This window comes from Hippocampus comes, unplaced genomic scaffold (genome assembly GCF_001891065.2).
Source record: "Hippocampus comes isolate QL1 unplaced genomic scaffold, H_comes_QL1_v1.1 scaffold9, whole genome shotgun sequence".
NCBI classification, from domain to species: domain Eukaryota; kingdom Metazoa; phylum Chordata; class Actinopteri; order Syngnathiformes; family Syngnathidae; genus Hippocampus; species Hippocampus comes.
The window spans coordinates 1,068,943-1,089,514 of NW_017805275.1; the positions used below are offsets into that span (position 1 = coordinate 1,068,943).

Below are 20,572 nucleotides of genomic sequence, written 5' to 3' on the forward strand. Positions count from 1 at the left end.
CCTCTGGAGTTCAGCGGGCCAGTGGTAGCGACCTAGCGAACACACTGAAAATAAAACGTCTCCAGTGTTGTCATCTAACCAAGTGTAGTCATCTGAAATGATGTCTACACAAAACCGTAGAGAGACTTCCGAGCAAGAAGGACCAACAGAATCAACATAGCCTGACTGCTGTGTTCAAAGCAAACTTGAGAAAAACGAAGTATGCAACCATGGCTTAAATCCACTATAGGCTGAGTACTAGTTTACCTTAGATGTGCACTTTATAATGTTATATTGCTCTGTTTTGATTCCATAAAAAGAGCTGTTAAAGCAGCTGTTGTGTGACAAAATATTTTTTTCACTGTTGTTGATGGACAGTAATATTGTGTGAGAGATTATGTGTGAATAACTGCTCCAAGTGAAAAATGTTCATGTAAAATTGAAAATCGAAATTGTTATTTCAGTAAATATTTGCATTTTGCACATAGAAAATTGATTCATGATTACATGTTGATGAGAGCATTAAAATGGGGAAAAATAGGACAAAAAAATATAAAAGGAAATTCAGAAACGATAAAAAATGCGCGAGTAATCACAATTAATTTTTAGTGAATTTGAGTTAATTATGACAGTTGCATTTTTAATTAGATTAAATATTTTAATCGTTTGACAGCTCTAATATATATAGATGGGAATTTCTCCATTGTGAGATGAATAAATGTTTTCTTATAGTATCTTATATATCATAAAAATATGAAGAAAGGACAGCAGTGATAGCAAAGGTTAAAAGTGTGATGACCATAGCAGCATAAATGGAGCATACTGCAAGAAAAGGAAATGGCTTGCAGGCTGAATACAACATCAGCAACAATCTTGATGAAAAACAATTTCAATTTACATTCAGAAATTATTTTCACGTCAATGTACTTTGTACATAGCACCGGTGGCTCACACACTGACTAGAATGAAAATGACCACAGAGTAGCTTGACAAACTATTTCCTGTCTGTTACGTATTGTTAAAGGGTGTGTAGTTTTACTTCATTTTAGTTTGACTAAGTCTTATACTTGGAAGGTAAAAATGTGCACTAAAGAGCAAACAAGGCCTGTTCCGATACCATGACACTGATACCACCTTACAAGCCTCACTTATACTACTTTGTGATACTCCCAGTTAAGGTTTACTATACAGAGATGAAAGTGGACTTTTCTGAAAATTCCGGGAAAAATAAATAAATAAATAAATAAATGTGTGTGTGCGCGCGCGTGTGTGTGTGTGTGTGTGTGTGTGTGTGTGTGTGTGTGTGTGTGTGTGTGTCGCACGCACGCACTTGGCCGATCAAGCATGAATTAGTTTACACAAAACGCTATTCAAATACTCGACATTCAATGATTAATCTTCCTTTTGTGTACACACGTGTACCCTTTGTGGCTTCCGTTCGGGCCGAAATTTCGAAATCTCCAAGATATGGCGAGGCCATGAGAATGTGAGGCGAGGGTATTACTGTTGTGGCGACTCCACTCAGGCTAAGCGAGCCTCAGCAGTAGATAGTCCGCTGCTCTCTGCTGTGCGGGTTTCAGCGGAAGTCGGACGGACACAATTTTCTGCCAATCTGTGTTTTTCCCTTTTTGGCCAAATATATTTTTTACGACAACTGTCTTGTTGACGGCGTCTTTTATTCGTTCCACTGGGTTTAGCAGGTGTGTTTATAAAGAGACGAAAATTGTTTGGGGACTATCCCCCACGTTCTAGTTGAGATGGTATAACTCAAGAGGCAAAATGACGCTTGCTACTGTTGTTGCGAGTTGCCATTCGTTCTACTAAACCATTAGTCAAACGCCATCATGCCTTCTGTCGTTATTACACAAACAAAAATCTCTTTACTGTTACTAGTGTTAGTGCCTCAATATGGCTAAGCTCGTGAAAGCAATACAACGAACTCAAACGCGTCTTCGTTCAGTGTTGTCAACAAATATCCGGATTATGCAAATTTTCCTCAATTCTCCGGAGAAATTTTCATAAAAATTTGAAAATCCGGAGGACTTTCATCTCTGACTATAAAACTGTTAAACTAACAACAATACAGAGAATCATATGTTGTATATCACTGGTGTCTCACTGGAAACACATGTGGGTCTTATTTATTTTATTATTATTATTTTTTTTAATTATTGGGCACTCTATAGTGTTGACATCGGCTTGCTTTCTTTGATAATGCAATGTAAATGGTTGAACGATCATGCCGTTTTTGGGGTCTCCTGAAAAATGACTATTTTGGAGGTTCAAGGTTTCGGCCCGATGCCAGCGATCTTAAACAAGCGGCGTGTTCATCTTACAAAAGTCCGCTGGCATAAAGCTGACACATCATGCGAAAAGCCGTAGATGGGCTTCAGAAATAACCATCACAGGTAATATTCCTTGTACTCTTGTTATCATATGTATGCATTCATTGCATGTGTGCACCACACTGCCCTCTGGAGACCGAAGTGAAGAAAAGGAAAACACCATGTCAGTCACAAGGCAATGCTTCAAGGTCAAATGTTGGTAAATGTGATGCATTTGGCACATTCAATATAAAGTTTGTGTTTTGCCATGTTGTTTGATTCAAATCATCATCAAGAATCGGAACTTACTGGGGTTGGGGGGGAAGAGGGTGCAGCTCTTGCAGTGGATGATCTCCTTGACGACGGGCACGTCGTGCGACAGGGGCGCGGGCACCATGCCCAGGGCGGGCATCAAGGGATTAATGGGGGTGATTCCGGCCATCATCCCGAGGCTGGGGTCGAAGTCTGGCGGAAAGGAAGACGCTGGGATCAGCTCTTGCAGCAATTCCTCACACAGTCACACTTCATCATATATTGATCACATTTTTCCTTCCAGTTTAAAAAATTCATTGTCAATTGATTGTGTGGTTAGTCCCACTCATGACTAAATAATGCCGTAAACGATATTCATTATTAAAACGTTAGCCGGGTGAGTCCCCTGTATGACACCTTCCACTGCTGTTGCTGCTGTTGGGAGTTTTGAGTTCTTCCGGTACAAACTCCAACCACGATAACAAACTGTTCATTGTTGTCAGTACAAAAGGAGCAGTGTCAGCAGGCAATATTTTTCATGCAGCTCATTCGATTGCGCAGGTGCACTTAATACAATTCATCCTGATTTATATATCGCTTTCACAACAGCAGCAGCTGTAACAAAGTGTTTAACAAAACAGTTAACATAAAGTAAAATAATAAACACAACACATAACATAAAACACGACACTTAATGCTATGACTGGCATCGAGTCAAAATTCAACTGCTTGCAACTGCTATTTGGGTACCTCTTCAAAGAAAGCTTTTTCGCTACATCGTCTACTTCCAACAGTCATCTGTGTTTATAATTTGACACTTCATTGTCAATGCAAAGTGGAGTTACTGTATATTTTATTTTACACTAAACCGTATCATTGACTTTCTTGCGACGATTTATAAGGGGACCTTGAGCGGCATAAAAGAAGAACAAAAAAAAAAACTGAATAAAAGTTACCTTCCTTCTTTCAAGTTTTATATTCAATACTTAAATAGAAAGCAAGATATAAATTTTAGATCTTTTATGTTGTGCTGTTTGATCATTTTATTGAATCATTAATATTTGATAACACCAGTGCAAAAACAGCCTCATTAAAAAATACAATTATTTCTACATTATTTTTCACAATATTTGAGAAAAAGCGTCACATTTAAAAAAATATTTTTTCAAATAAAGCATAATTAGGAATGTATTTACAATTAATTGAGTTAATCATATTTGAGAAACTAACATCACACACACAAAATGCATTTTAGAAAAAAAATGCATATTTTATAAATGAATGTATGAATTTAACACAGTACAGCCTATTGCACAAAATAATTTAAATTCTTTGCGAAAACTCATCACATTTCTCAAAGTCTCATAATTGTATTCACTCTATCTGAGGGCAAGCTGTACTTTCCATGGCGTGACGTTAGCAGGACTGTGACAGATATATTCAAGGACTCAACGATAACATTTTTACTATTTGTACCATAACAATGGCAAATATATCGCTTCCATTTCCAAGCAGACTCATTTGGACGTGCGGTAAATCCCGTGCAGGCCAAGTTACATATACAGCGCTAAATGGAAATAGATCCTATAATTCCTTATAAATGAAGGGAGTCAGAGAATAGAGGCATTAGCACATTAAAGGTGCAGACTTGGAATAGATCCCTGGAGCCAGCGAGGATGTAATAAATACGCAAGTTATAAAACAAGTTGCAATAATGAGTGGAGAGAAATAGAGTAGTGCGCAAATTGCATCAGGCAACGGCGCTTTGCCAATAAATCCCTTTGAATTGAATTGAAAGAGACCCAAGTAACATGAAGGGAAGACTGCAAATTAAATTTCTACACATTATCGAACAGAAAGCAAGAATGCATCGGGACAACGCGTCGCGCTACCCTGAGGAAGGTGCGCCGCGTCTGGTGTCAATCAAGGGAAGAGTGGTGCGCGGCAGCGGGTAATAACGTTGATTTGTCTCCCAACGCGGTCCCTCCTTTCCATTTGTGTGGGACAGCTCCAGGATATGTTTCATCACTTGCATACTATTATCACTATTGTTATTATTCCCTCCATACTTATTACGCCGTACTGAATGACAAAACGCGCACATCACATACTTACTGTTTATCGGAGAGTTGTGTTTATACAGCCTTCCACCAAACGAAGCGGGTTGTCATTTACTGAACGTTACGGATTAATCATGTCGAACTATTCGGTTTTCATGCTAATATGGTATGTCAAGCGAAACCCATTGCTATTCCCTCTGTAACCGACATGTCACTCAGCCGAAATGCTTAGAAATGTGACAAATTAGTACACTGCAGCATATCATAGCAATACCCAGACGTCAGCGCAGAGCACACAAATAGCAATGAAGCAGTTTGAGACTGGCCAGTTAAACCAGATGTCTCCCAAATAGCGGCTCCTATTATTAGGCAATTTAGAAAAATATATTAGATTGATAAATGGATTTATATTCCAAAAAGAAATGGCTCCCTCCCTCAAATAAATGGCTCAGAAAATATAGGAATAGCAGGTAAATACCTCAGCGCTTAGAAGAGTTTTGGATCTTTCGTTATTACATTTGACAATCAAGTCAATCAAAATGGATTATTGTTGATGTTTTCTGTTAAACAATGGATGATGTTCTGTAAAGAGCTGCAGCTGGTGTGCAAGCGCTATATAAATGTTTTTTTATTGTATTGTTATTTTTTTATTTTGACTTTTTGTGTTCGTTTTTAGAGCGTGTTTGTTAGTGTTCATTAGATTATCATAAAATGCTTTGTTTTAGTTTAGTTTTTATTTCTGAATATATTAAGGAGCTGTTGACAAGTACAAAAAAAAAAAAGCCACGACACATTGTGTAATAAAACTAATTGCCACACGAGTGTTTGAACCGCTTTCCTCTGTACCACTGTAGATTTTTCAACACATAATTTCACCCCTCCCACATATTTGAAACACATACACTTAGCAAAACACATTTTGTTAACACGGTGCAGGGTGGGGAGGATCATCGAATAATTCAATTACAAAAATGTGAAGCAACAACTCAGGCTCACAGCTTTGTAGTGATCAGTTTTTCAGATGGATCTTTACTGCAGGCTTGTGCACCCGCGCACCCCTTCGTGTCTTCTACACTGTCGTGTAGAAGACAGCATTTCCAAAGTTTGGGATCATTTCACACTAAAGATGAAGTGGAATGTGTCTGCTACAGACACTGCAGACTATTTATATCGCCAACACAAGGCATCGTTGTGAAGTAATTGTGTTTTGGGATGCCCCCAACAAACTAAACATGTAATGAGCACATCCATACAAGAACTGCAACAGGCACTCAACATGATGCAGTTAGCAAGTTAACAGCAAGTCGCGAACCTGGGCTCACAATAGCCAATTCAGAGCGGTAATGTTCAGATTCCCATGACATTCACCAGACCGGCCCCCACCTTTTAAAGCCACACACATTCAAAGTCACCGATATTGCAGCGTAAATGCGAGGACGGCGGCCCAAAGTGCACAACAGTAAAACGGGCACCTCACATACACATTTTGGTGATGAATAATTCAAAATCCGTGTTTATCTGATTACACGATAAATCAATGGGGTAATCGGTAGAATAATCCATTCTAAAAATATTTGATAGCCGCTGCCTTAATACATTGTAAACGTATTTGAGCATGGACAATGTTGTGAGCATATAATGTAGTATTGTTTAAGATTACGCCTGGAACATTTAATTGATTAACTGATAATCAAACTAATCAATAATCTCTCTCATAATTAAATACTCATTGCAGGACCCAGTTGAATTACATCTCTGATTTCTGTAATACTCCATGTAAGCAGACTTAACTGTCTTTGTGTTGAATCAAAATATAAAAAAAAAAAAAACATTTACATTCGCTCTTGCTTTGAAAAAAAAAACATTTTTGCAGAGTTGATTTTTTTCTACCCCGAGTTGAGTTTTTCTGACATGTTACAAACCAATCCAGTAACGTAATCTTAATTCATGTATGCCATTTTGAAATAATGTCCTTCTTTTCAGTCAAGGGATGGAAATTAAAACTTTTTTTAAAAATCCGAGTCATTGATTAATCAACAAAATAATCTACAGACTAATCGATCATTAAAATGGTATTAGTTGTAGCCCTACTTAATATTATTCCAAAATACAGAATACTAAACTGAACAGGAGGCCACTGGTTGTTGGCAGTCTCCCTTCAATACTGCACTGTCAATGATGCATTTTCATAACTCATAAGAGAAGCTTGACATCTTTTCGCTGGTGGAAAGACCACAGGGACATTCAGAGGACGTCTTCCTATGGAACCACAAGAACCAGAAGAAGAAAGAAGATGCCAGGGGTCCACCCACAGCAAAACATACATGTGTCCGATCATCCTTTTAACTTGGCTTATCTTTGCGCTTCAGACTGCGCTTTCTCGTGTTCACTGCCAACAACATCTTCCTCACACATGATCGACCGCGTTTCATCAAGAGCTCGACGATGTGCATCTTTCGACCACTCATTCCTCCACTGACTGGCGGTTTGTTCAACATAATTACATTGGGAGCAGACCATCAATCACTTGTGAAATATGAAAAGATTTGCGCGAGGCTTCTGGCCTGAAACGTTTCTCGCACCTCCCACTCGTTTCTCCTCGTCCGTCCCTGAAGTAAACGCTCCTCGGAACAGGTGGCAGTCGGGAAAGACAGGGGCGCTTTCGGTATAATATTCTGTAATGAGGCGAGATGGCCCTGCCACCTGGACCACCAGCAGGGTTTGTAATATGCTTCTCTCAATCTCTGACACCATCACTACATTTCTATACCAACACGCCAGCCTTCATTTTTCTCTCTTCCTGCTCGCAAGCAACAGCCGAGTCGCTCAAAGAAAGTGATTCCATCGTGTCAATCTTCTCGAAAAGGAAACCAGTTGACCTTTTTCTTACCTTTTTGATCGCATAGCTTTTACGTCCAAGCTGAAGAATAAAATACATTGTTTCCACCAAGTGCTACGTTTAGTGAGTGAGCTGATTGAGCTTACTGTTTGATTCCAGAGTAGTCCGCCACAGAAACGCATGGTACTGCATTGTGTTTTTACCCCAAAAAATTTAACCTTTTGGGACTTCTGCTTGGTTAGCATCTCAGGGATTGACTCCACGCATGTGTCTTACTTTTTCTTTGTTGTCTTAATTGTGCTTTTTGCGCATTGTTGCACTCTCAGAGCACTTTGTGAACATGTGTTTTTAAATGTGTTCAAATATAAAAAAAAAATACGATGACACTCATCTTTACATTTGCGTTTTCCCAGATGACCACAGCCCAATTGATTCTCCTTTCAAGGGTGAAGTCCTGGATGGCAGACAACTTCCTACAGCACAACCAGGACAACACTGATGTTTTCGTTAATGGTCCATGAATTCTGAGAGAACAAAATTACGACAACATTCTTCTACTCAATCATTCAAAGTTAAACTTGGGCTTTTATCTTTGAATCTGAGCTGAATTTGATTCTTTATGTTAATGATAGGTGGCACGTGGTCGACTAGTTAGCGCATTCGCCTCACAGTGCAGAGGTGCAGGGTTCGATTCCGGCTACGGCCTTTCTGTGTGGAGTTTGCATGCTCTCCCCATACGTGCGTGCGTGCGTTTTCTCCTACATTCCAAAAGCATGCATGGCAGGTTAATTAATGGAACACTCTAAATTATCGCCAGGTGTGATTGGTTGTTCGTCCATGTGTGCCCTGCAATTAGCTGGCAACCAGTTCAGGGTGAACCCCGTCTACTGCCGGCTGGGATAGGCTCCAGCACGCACGCGACCTTTGTGAGGATAAGCGGATTAGACAATGGATGGATGGATGTTATTGGCATCTTTTTATCTCTCATTAGAAAATATGGGTGTGAATGCACGCTTTCATCTCCAGCAGTATTGATTAAAGCAACACTCTCCTTTTGGGTTTTCCGGAAAAAAAAAAAAAAAAAACTATTCATAACTTACAATGAATGCAAAAATCAACAATCCGTTTGCTGTCGAGGACCAGATAGAGAGCACATTACAATGGTTTTAGAGGCTGTGCATCGGCACTGTGTGTTTCAGCATCGATTCTAAGGTACCGTATTTTCACAACTATAAGGCGCCATTAAAAGTCTTAAATTTTCTCCAAAAGGGACAGGACGCCTTATAATGCGGTGCGTGTTATGTATGCGCCGAGTTCCAAAGCCTGACTAAGAGCACCTCTGGCCGACAAGCTGTTTATATAGAGAAAAGGTGGACGTGAGTGACGACAGGCATGCGGAAGTCGGCCAATGAGTGAAGGGTAGGCGCGTAAGAGGACGCTAAAGGCACACCCCTAGCAGGTACCAGTCGCGTGAGTACGTAGTAAAATGGATAAATAAAGTACAACCGAACTCAGTTTTGCTTCCGTTGCCTTTTTAAAAACGTGTTTTTAGCGTGTGTCCGTATGTCTTAGCTGCTACCGTATGCTTTAAGCTAACATACCTGGTATGTTTTAGCGTGAATGCATGCTCCCGAATGCTTCAAGCTAATGTGTTTTTAGCGTGCGTGCATGCATGCCGTGTGTTTAAGCTGGCATATGTTTTACCATGCCTGGCTGCGCCCAATAATACAGTGCGTTTTGTGTATGTGTCAAATACAGAAATAGCACCCATTACTGAGACTGTGCCCAACAATACGGTGCGCCGAATGGTCGTGAAAATACGGTAGTTTTTATTCATTCATAAAACTCGTCGGGTCTCTGTCTCTTTTACCTAGCAGATCGTCTTTTAACATATTGACCCCTATCAACCCTTAGGTCTTTATGATACAGGCCTGTTAGTAAAATGGTGACTCAGATCTAAGACCCACGGAAAGGCGTTGTTCAAAGTCTGGAGCCCTTGTTTGAAGAACAGAGTCAGGCAGTGAGCCATGCCGGAGCCTGATAATGATCCGAATCATTTGAATCAGGTGTGTTGGACGAGGGAGACATCTAAAACAAACTGGAGAGAGGCTCTCGAGGACCGCACTTGGGCGTCCCGATTTTGCTTTCCTCCTCCAACATACCTGATTTAAATGATGAAGGTCGTTATTGCGTTCCTGGACAGCTTGCTGATGAGCTGATCATTTGAATCAGGTAAATTGGAGCAGGGAAACATCTAAAACATGCAGGACCGGAATTTGACACCTGTGATGTAGAGCCTATAATTAACTCCAGATTCGAGCCCAGGACCCCAGGACTGTGAGGCCAGCAATGTCCCCAGAAGATTTACATTGGACCTTAAGTAATACAGGTTTCATGATGATGATAGTTTGAGTCGAGGAAAAAAATTAGTTCACTGAACGACTTGGTCGGTCACTGCCCTTTGCCAGCTGGTACTGGGAGCAGAGGTGAGCCAAAAACCCGTTATAGTACTTTGGAGTTCTCATCACTTTTGACAATAGATGCACAAATCAATTGAGTGAAGTGGATTGAAGTGTACTGCTTGATGGAAATAACCCCAAAACACCCTCCATGAAAGGAAAGGGTTGTCATGAATCTCATTTTAGCATCTCTCCACCCAGCCCTCCATTTCTATTTTCAAGCATACACACGCCAGATACGCGAAGTCTTTGCCTCTCCACTCTGTCCGCCTCCACACTCTGCCTAAACCTCTTGGCACCATCCCAAGGCTGCTCCCAGGCAGTCAGCAGAAAGGGACACCGCAGTCCATCCAAGGATGGGAAATGTGCTTACGGCAAAGCAATGACCTCCCAGATAATGTGTGGTGTTAATCCAGGTGAGTGACAAAAAACCCCCACATTGTGCTCCACATTCATTTTCAGGAATGGCAGTTGGCTGATGCGTTATGAGGCTTGACATATATTTCACTCCAGCACGAGCGAGTGTGTTTTTTATATGTGCACGCACGGTGGGGAGGGGATGAGGACGAGTAGGATGCAGAAGACAAAGGAGTAGTTGTTTATTCAAGGAACAATCGTTTATCCCTGGAGCCTGCTTATCTCGTCTCCGCAGTGCATTTGAGCATACGCATCTGCATCTAAATGAAGCCTGATAAACTTGCAAATATATATTTGTCTAAAAATGAAAATAGTTCTGCCACGGGGAACGGGAGTTTGTGTGTGCAGTATAATTTTGTTAAACCCACACATCTTGGAAAATATCAAATCATTTCTGTAAAAGCGGACACTTCCTATGGGTTAACATGTTGCATAGCATACAGTGCAAGATGGTTTGGATATTTAAATGTTGACTTCCCAATTGTATACCTGATGACAATGGTTTTTGAGATCCCACAAGAGTCCAATCCGGAACTCCTTTTGTTCAATCTTTGCCTGCTGCCCCAAGCATGAACAACTATGCAGATAAATATGGGCCTTTGAACTCTCTCTGTTATTGCTTTCAACCAAACACTGTGTGGATGCAAAATAAATGTCTTTCGAAACTCACACAAGTCTGATGTTATTGTCTTTGCTTCCTCCCAAAACAAACAAACAAAGCAATAAAATAAGAGAAAACTTGAATTTCTCACTGTAAAACGTAAAAACCGGGAGAGAAATCCAGTGGTAACAATGGGATCAGATCTAAACTTATAACTCGTAACACTCACATAGAATCAAGAATATCATCAGCCTTTTACAGACTCAAAAACTAAGAAGCACAGGTTTACTGTCTTAATCCATCTGACTGACTTGGAGAGACCTATCACACATTTATCTCTCGAGGGTTAGACTACAATCTCACATGACTTTGTAAAAGAGCTAGAAGACATCTGAAGTACATCCAGAACACGGCTGCTTGGATCCTGACTAGAACCAAGAAGTACGACCATATCAGTCACTTTGAAAGAGCTTTGCTTGTGTACCAAAGTACATCTATATAAAAATGAAGATATAATGAAGAACCATCAATAGGAATGGCGTTCCAGAACTCCAGCCGCATTAAAGAGATGTGGTTGGTTGTCCGCGTATGCTTTGAAGCTGATTCAGTTGCTGGTAGCAGACCTACGGCTGACAAGCACAGCAATCCTTAAATGACCCTTGGGTGCAAAGCCTGCGGAACTGTAGAACACAATCTATGGTATAGATGGACATCTGGTTCTACTTGACGTGTGGGTATGCCTCAGTGGACACAGGGTGAAGGAAGGGTGAATGAGGACTGCTGCTGGAAGAGGATATCTTCTCGATGTCAGATGTCATAGATGTTGGAACCAGATGTTGGCTCTCACCAGTTATGCATACAAACGTTTTGGAAGCTTGACTTTCCCATGGACTTTATCTCTCTATTGGTGAACCACTTGTGCCATTGTCATGGAAATGACGATATTTTTCACTCCCGTATTTCCCACACTAAAAGGCACACCTAAAAGCCTTCCATTTTCTTAAAAGCTCACAGCACGCCTTAAAATCCAGTGCACCTTGTGTATGGTCATTATGGTAATATTTGGACCCCAAAATGGCTCCTTGCTTGAGAAATGCTGACAACGCAGAGTTCAAACTAAAGGCGATCGGTTCCGCAGTTGAACACGGAAATAGAGCAGCGGCAAGAGAGTTCAACGTTAACGAGTCAATGTTATAACTTGCTGTTGGTGAAGTGAACTGTGTCGCTGCTTTATTAGATAAAGTTTTACAAACATCTGATCGTTCTGTTGGCATTTCCTCGAGCGTGGCTCCATCTAGTGGATGCATTGTAGATTGTGTCTTATAATGCGGTGTGCCCAATATATGAAAAAAATTACAAAATAGGCCATTCATTGAAGGTGCGCCTCATAATCCAGTGCGCCTTCTAGTATGGAAAATATGGTACATTACAATATTCATGATTCAATTCGTTGCATCATAATTGAATTCTATTTTAAGCATTGATTTTCAACTAACAATGGTGACAAGGTCACCTATTTGTCAGAGTCCTGCGTTCCAGCCTTGAGAATGACAAGGCCACAATCCCAGGTTTCTGGTTACTATGCCAACAAATACATTTGAAAGTGATTGCTTTGACTACATGAGCACGAGTGTGAGTTTGACCACAAAAAAGTTTTGCATGCAACGCACAGAGACAAAACGTTACCTCAAACACGTAGCTTAAACAGGTCTTGCTATAGCCTTGAAAGCGGCAAAGCCGAATTGCAAAGCAGTTACCATGGAATACAAACAAAAACAAGAAAGTATTGCACATCTAAAATTATCTACAACCTTGACCGGGGGTAGGCAACACGCGGCTCCATAGCCGCTCTTTAGTGCTATCTAGTGGCTCCCTGGAGCTTTGTAAAAAATGTTTGAAAATGGAAAAAGATGTGGGAGGAAATTTTATTTTTTGTTTTAAATATGGTTTCTGTCGGAGTAAAAACACGACACAAACATTCTTAACATTGCACAATGCTGTAAAAATGTGTAGAATAAATATTGCATTTCAACATTTCTGTCAACAAAGATTTGCGTCATAGCCTGCGACACACGTTTCTATTAGCAGGGCGTGAAGCAAGGCAGGTGGCTGTTGCAAAAAAAAAAAAAAAAAACATAAAAAAACGGTGTTTCATGTACAATTCACCGAGGGCACTGGCAAAGAGAATCTGGAGGGCCGTAAAAAGCATTTTTAAAACGGTACACGTGAGCTACGGTAGCCAAAAACGCTGCAAAAGTGCGTCCCAGGCCTCCGCGTCAAATCTCGACGAAGGTAGGTAGGTTGTAAGTGCGTCTGTAAGTGTGTTGTGTATGCGCGGGTCGATCGCAGTAGGTTGGTTGAACGAAAAGTAGATCATTGGTCACAAAAGGTTGGGCACCACATGATTAAAAACATTTAATCATGAAGGCTTATCGTGTAATTGCAGCAAACTTAGTCATTTTGATAGGAGGCTAATATAGCTCATATAGATATAGATACATGTTGCAGCTCCGAAAAAAGGAGAACTGTGGTGTTGTTTTTTAAAAACGTACACTTTATTTATGCTTTTAACAGTCTCGACAAACACAGACACGTCTGTGTCCGACTCCGTGCCTTCTCTCCTCTCGTTCGACTCGAGAGGCGTTCAAAGACAGCCTCCGAAAAACGGAAATTAATGATCACTTCAATTACACTAAGAAAAGCGAAAATAATGCACCACACCAAAACAGAAAATCAAGCGAGGATATCACAAAATAAATTCTATGCGAGCGTTTGTGAACACACAACAAAGGAATGAATAACGTAAACAATTCTGAGACAGTCCAGTCTACTACATACATACAGCATGTGTTTCCTTCATTGTAAGTTTTATAAAGGCTTTAATTATTTTGCGGCTCCAGACATATTTGTTTTTTGTTTTTTTTTGTCCTATAGGGCTCTTTCAACATTTTGGGTTGCCGACCCCTGACCTTGACAGTTTGCATTTTCTAAAAGATTGCATAAATGCAGAAAGCTGCTCTACGAGGAGCCACTCGACTTTATTGTTTGTAGCTTCTCAACAAGCTATAAACCACCATTTGTATTCAATCTGCACACCATGTGTCAAATAAAAGCCATTTCCTCAAACGGATTCTGACAAGAAAAGAAAAAAGTTATCTACAGTCAGAAGATTGCAGCTGCAACAATGATGACGACAAGGCATACATCAATACGACTCCTCACCCATTCCATTTTACTGGACACAATACGACACAAACAAGCTTTGCATTTTCCATTTTGACCTTGAGCGTTATATTATTTTGTTCTCTTTCTACAAGACTTCTGCTGCCACCTTTGTTCGTGGATTGTCAGCTTCTCTTTCAACCTTGTCAATCCGCTCTCTTTTTCCGTTTTGAAAAGTTTTCCTCACTACATGTGCTGACACTCGGCTGAACAAGAAGAGTTTTTACAAAGCATCGACTGACACTACATTTTGAATACAACTGTGAGCGACATCACAGATCTGTCTGATGAAAATCCTGCTTCTACTTTGTGAGGTTTTGACATTTGAGCATAACATTCGAGTATTTAGACATGTAATGTAACTGCACTTAAAGCACATTTCTTCCATTCACTACACCAGGGGTGCCCATTACGTCGATCGCGATCGACCGGTAGATCGCGGACTGGTCCCAAGTCGATCACTAGGGGTGTAGAGGAGAAAAAACAAACAACCATTTGTGTGTCTTTGTGCATGTTAGTAATATATTTTTTTGTGTTAACGTACACTGAACCCTAATCATCCTATCAGTCTCATTTTCACAAAAAGTATTAAAAAATCAAATAAAAATAAAGAAGGTAAGTCTTTAACCTACGCGTCACCGGAAGTTGTTAGCGCTCAGCAGTCTGCAATTGCAGCTTGTGATCAGAGCTGTTGCGCTATTTCTTTTATCGTTATCATTATTCTCATTCAGAGTTTGTTTCGTGTACAATTCACCGAAGGCACGGGCAAAGAATAGGACTCTAGAGGGCCGAGGGAAGCACTTCAAAACGGTACGTGGGAGCGACGATAGTTAACAGGCCACAAAAGTGCGTCGCATGCCTCCGTGTCAGGCTGTTGCTCACCATTGGCGTGCGTGTGTATGTGTGTGAGCGGTAACGGGACGATAGCGGGAGGTGGGTTGATTGAAAAGTCGATCTTCGGTTCAAAAAGTTTGGGCACCCCTGCACTACACAATGGAGAAGGAAAGGCAATTGCAGAGTCATTGTTTCAACATTGTGTTTGGCACAATATATCTTACCATAATTACGATCATTACCAACCTCGTGATTATATACTGCTGTGTAATTGAATATTAAATCAATTTTCCCAATTGAAATGAAGTGAAATGCCATTAATCTTTTCCTGCCCCACCAAAAATCACTTATTTAAAGGTGTTTTAATAAATAAAAATGTATCATAACAAACAGTTTCAAGAGAATGTGCAGAAGGCAGTGTAATTACATAAGTATGTGTTGTCGTATTAATGTGTTGGGTGCCTGTAAGGATGCACTTTCGCCACACTCTGTTCATATGATACAGATGCATACTAAGAAGAGTTTGACAACTGATTCAGTAAGCTGCAGTAATATTAGTCATTTAAAGGGATAGGAACACCTGCCTCTGAATATTGTTATATTGTCTGTCTACATGGGTTGCTTCACCATTGCTCAGACAACCATGGCTTCAACTGTTATAAAATCATGACATTAATGCAATTCGTGAGCCTATCCACGGTATTTTGCAGTGTATGTCAGGATCAGGTTTAAATAATTGTTGTAAGGTATACCTAAAGTGCATCATTGTTTTAAATACACGTGTGTGTACTTGAACTGGGAGTGGCAATTCAGAGCTTGAAGCATTTTTTGTGAAGAACTGTTCACCATCTGCCCAACTGCTGCTGCTTATTAGGTGGGTTAATTTTACTGCCACCATACTCGCACTCACATTCTATTAAAAAACAAACAAACAAACAAACAAACAAACAAACAAACAAATAAATTTAAAAAAATAAACAACAGCTCGCATCAAAATGACCAAGAAAAATACCCATTTAGAATTCTGGTGACGAACACTGTGAATAAATAAATAAATAAATGTATAACATTCACTTATATATTTTTTCCACACTTCTTTTCACCACTTGCCTGCCTCAGACACACCCGCTTTCTCCGGTCACAGTGCAGCTTTTGATGCGGTTGTTGTGTCACGTTGGGAGTTATTATAAAGCTGGAAATTGGTTTGTGTACATTTACCTATTGAGGACCCTTATACTACACACGAGTCACCCTGTTTGGGGTAAAAAACAAAAGACAAACAAACAAGCAAGCAAAAAAAACCGCCAAGACCTAATCACTCCTAACACCGGTAATCATGAACAAAACAGCAAACCAACTTCACATTTACACCACCGTCATAATCCTGACATGGAAGAACAACATTTACTGAGCTGCACCTCATCCATTGCTGCCGCTGGCCTGACTCCAGTCTCCTCCTCTATCCAAACACTTCAGTCATGAAAACGTATGCTCTAAACCTCCTCACAGACACAAATGCTGGCAGCCCCATCCGCAGGAATAAAACTGTCATCATTGCCTGCTTTGTAAAAGCTGAAGTGTATTGGAGGCTTTGCCCAAGGTGGTCTGTTTATTCAGCTGTCTGACTGGACACATGTGCTTGGCCGGAGGCGCCGTTAAAGAAGAAGAAGAACAAGAAAAAATATATATATAATTCTCACCTCACAGCGGATGAAATTGAAAGCAGTTGGGTGTCCTGTAATGAATGAGAAAAGCAACTTGAAAGGTGTATACATGAAAGGAGTAAACGCAAGACACACTTTAAAGAGAGAAAATGGAAAAGAACAGTGAATTGTCTCACGGGTGTTTAGAGGTGAAAAGAAATGATGATGTTCAGTCATGGAGAATCGATAGGCAATCCACCTGGATTAGTTCAAAGTCACAACGGTGGCTTGGGATTGTGTGTGTGTGTGTGTGTGTGTGTGTGTGTGTGTGTGTGTGTGTGTGGTTTGAGATGTGGTTGAGAAAATGTCTATTGGCAATGTAGGCGCACAGAAGTGTGCGGACAGCAGGTATGGTATCCAATATCCATAACGTTAAATCGGAATATCAATCTTTTCTTAATTATATTTTCATCCTGGGGATCAATACTAGAAACAACAACATGGGTGGTGAATTATTGCCTCTAATATAAATGATTGATTGCAAGTTGTGATTTGTGAGTGGATTTGCCTTTAGCTTAATCCATGATTTTAAAAGGCACATGAGGAAGTACCATTTTGTGTTTGGACGGCAGAATCTTTGTTCAAGCTTAATTTCTCCAGCATTAAAATAGACCTTTACGTTGTGGCAAAATACTCTTTATTACTGTGCTAAACACAAGCAAACACCGAGTGGTCTTTCTTGTTTGTCTTGCAAGAAAGAGATGTACTGAGTAGAAGCACAGAATGCAGTATCCAATAGCCCCCACTGGAATACGCAATCCTGCGATCGTGGATTTCAAAGCTCTCCGCAGAATTGAAAGTGGTCCGTGAAAATACGGGCAATGTACAGAATATTCGATTTACAGCTAGATGTGGCGGTTCGATGGGTTATGTTCACGCTGCAGGATATGATACCCACTGATTTTTTGTTAAATCTGCTCTTTGTTCTCATGTACATTACAAATCAAATGTCCTCTAATTTTCACTGAAGGCATCCGCGATGTGACACGCATGCGCACACAGTACAACAGTGAGCGGCACAAGGAAAAGGATGATGACATGCAGCAATGTTGACGGAAGTAAATACGATACAACGTGAAGGGGCTCATTATCTCATGAAGACAGAGGAATGATGTGGGAAGTGGTGGAATTATTATGGGGAAATGAGGCGACCCTTTTCTTTCTCTTCATTTCAAGGAGACGTCCAGTAAAGATGACGTCATGGAACGGAGATGTCTCCTAAAGATGTCACATCAGTGCTGCACGTCATAAATTGTCTGTGGTTAAATTAATAACATTGATTATGATGCTGTATGCAGTATCCAGGTCAAGTGGCTCATTTACACTTTGAACATTTGCTTTAATCTCACTTGCTCTGCCTCAAACGCAGTTTGGTGAAATGTTTTGCACTTTATAAGTAAGGACAATCTATTATTATTTTTATTCTCATTATTGTTATAGTGTTCAAGAAATCTGCCCAAGAGGTACAAAGAGAATGCTGATGTTAATTATTTTATAACCACAATGTTCCACAGTGGTTTGGTTTTACAGAAAATGTCCTAAAAGAGTTTATTTTCTTTATAACTAGTCATTTCAGGTCTTTTTTTTTTTTTTTTTTAATGCCTGCAAAAAAATCAACTTTCAAGCCGCGGAATCAAGATTTGCTCTCTGCGGAATCAGGACCGTTCTCTGTGTACACAACACTTTTTTTCAGCAGATTCCTGGGGGGACAAATACAAGGTCTGCTAACGAACACTCTAGGTCAAACTTACACTGACTCATACAATATAAAATTAGGGCTGCTAAGTTAATCGAAAAACTGAGCCAATTTTACACTCTCATCCGCTGACACCCGTGTCACTCACTGGGCCAGGCCCAACCTTTTAAAGCCATACACACTCAATTATTACACTATGGTACAACGTGAGGATGGTCATCCCACGTGGACAGAATAATACCTGCAACTCATGGGCAGGCGACTGTGTTTAATTCAAATTCACTGTTATGTGATTACGCTATTAATCAACGGGACAATTGGTAGAATACTCTTTTTTTTTTTTTTTTTAAATATTTGACAGTTGCAGTGTACCATACAATTATTTAACTGGAACCAAAAATACTGAAAATAATAAGCCACATTCTGCTTCACCAAGTATAAAGACATTATTATTTGATGACATGTAACTGCCTGCTCTGGTATATTTTCATCCGCATCACGATTGAAAGGTTGAAATACATCTCATCTTATCTTCTGAATAGCCACAATGGGCTCAGAGTTCGTCGATATGAATGGAGATTTTTTTGAGACCCCACAGTAGGGAAAATATTGATTTGTTTTAGTATGTGCGCAAAATGTTCAGCAGGTGAGAACATCCATCACTGCTCCTGTTTCATATGCCAATTTGTGTCTTCTTGACTTGCTGCATGACACTGTGTGAATGCATGCAGAGCCCAGAATAGGACAGCTAATTTTGCCTGATGAGCACTCTTGTCTGGATTGTGTGGGTGTGAACATAATGTGCTCGTACTCAAGCATAATTACGCCTTTCTGAATTGTGACGTGTGTCCGCGACAAGTTGGATTTACAAGAGAAACCCAATAAAACCCATTCTTCAAAAGCCATCCAGCCTGTTCATGGTCACATGAAAGCTAGAACCTGTCCCAGAAGACTCTTGATTTAAATAAATAATTTGTATTTACTGAACTGCAAACTGGGATAAATGTGTATTAAGAGGGAGGCCTTAATTTGTATTCATCCATTCATCCATCCAGCGAGCCGGCCAACCAACCAACCAACCACAACGCATGCATAGAAGTTTTTTTACAGGCTGGCAGTTGGCAATGGCTCTATAAATACTACATTGCAAATTTTATTGAAAATGTTCCTTTCCATTATCTGTGTAGTGTTTATAAAAAGCATTCTTAGAATGTACTCTTGCTCCGACTTCCATCCCCCTTCAAGAAGAAATAGTTGCATCCTACGGTGCCGCAAATTCAGAAAAAAAAAAAAAAAGGCATTTTAACAGGACCCCCAAGGGCACACTGAGGCACCGCGGTAGCTACTTAGCTTACATCGAGGCTTTGTGCCTGGCTATTCTAAACAAGACTTTGAAAACAATACATTGTTACAGTCTTCCAAGGTTCACGGGTCACATTATGAGGGTAAACTCACATTGAATGACAACAAAGCACACGTTAAGACATTTGTTGTCATTGCTAAATTTATGATGGTGTAGATTTGCCATGATCCAGGTTATGATAGTCCACAAAAATAACTCTTATTTGTTGAACTGGGTTTATTCTTGCTCTCTGAAACAATAATGAATGATCAATAACTTTGGCAATTATGCTATGAAACCCATAATATGTACAGTACTCTCTCGACACCAGCGGTTTCCTCCCGTCATTGCCCCAAAAAAAAAAAAAAAAAAAAAAAAGAGGAAAGTGGAATTTTGGACATCCATTTTTTTCCATATTCTCCATTTATAGGTCTTGCTACAAAACCTGACTACAGAAGAAAAAAATTGCCAAACATTTTGGCCTATCCGGGCTGCCGTGGCCACTAGGAACATCAAATAAACTTAGCATAATGACAGCATGGGACATGGGAAACGCGTAGGAAATATACCGTATTTTCACGACCATTCGGCGCACCGTATTGTTGGGCGCAGTCTCACTAACGGGTGCTATTTTGGTATTTTACACATAGACAAAACGCACTGTATTATTGGGCGCAGTTTTACAGTGGTAAAACATACGCCAGCTTAAACATACGGCATGCGTGGCGTGCACGCACGCTAAAAACACGTTAGCTTGAAGCATACGGTAGCATGCTAAGACATACGGATACACGCTAAAAACACGTTTTTAAAAAGGCAACGGAAGCAAAACTGAGTTCGGTTG

General features: G+C 40.2%; 1 protein-coding gene across 4 annotated transcripts in view; it reads right to left on the minus strand.

Annotated features, from left to right (window-relative positions):
* Positions 1 to 20,572, minus strand: part of enox2 (ecto-NOX disulfide-thiol exchanger 2) — a 193,171-nt gene that overhangs the window by 47,564 nt on the left and 125,035 nt on the right. For all 4 annotated transcript variants that reach the window (XM_019869956.1, XM_019869957.1, XM_019869959.1 and 1 more), the window contains one exon: positions 2,613 to 2,768. In XM_019869956.1, the coding sequence (XP_019725515.1) occupies positions 2,613 to 2,768 (156 nt within the window). The remainder of the gene's footprint in view (positions 1 to 2,612; positions 2,769 to 20,572) is intronic.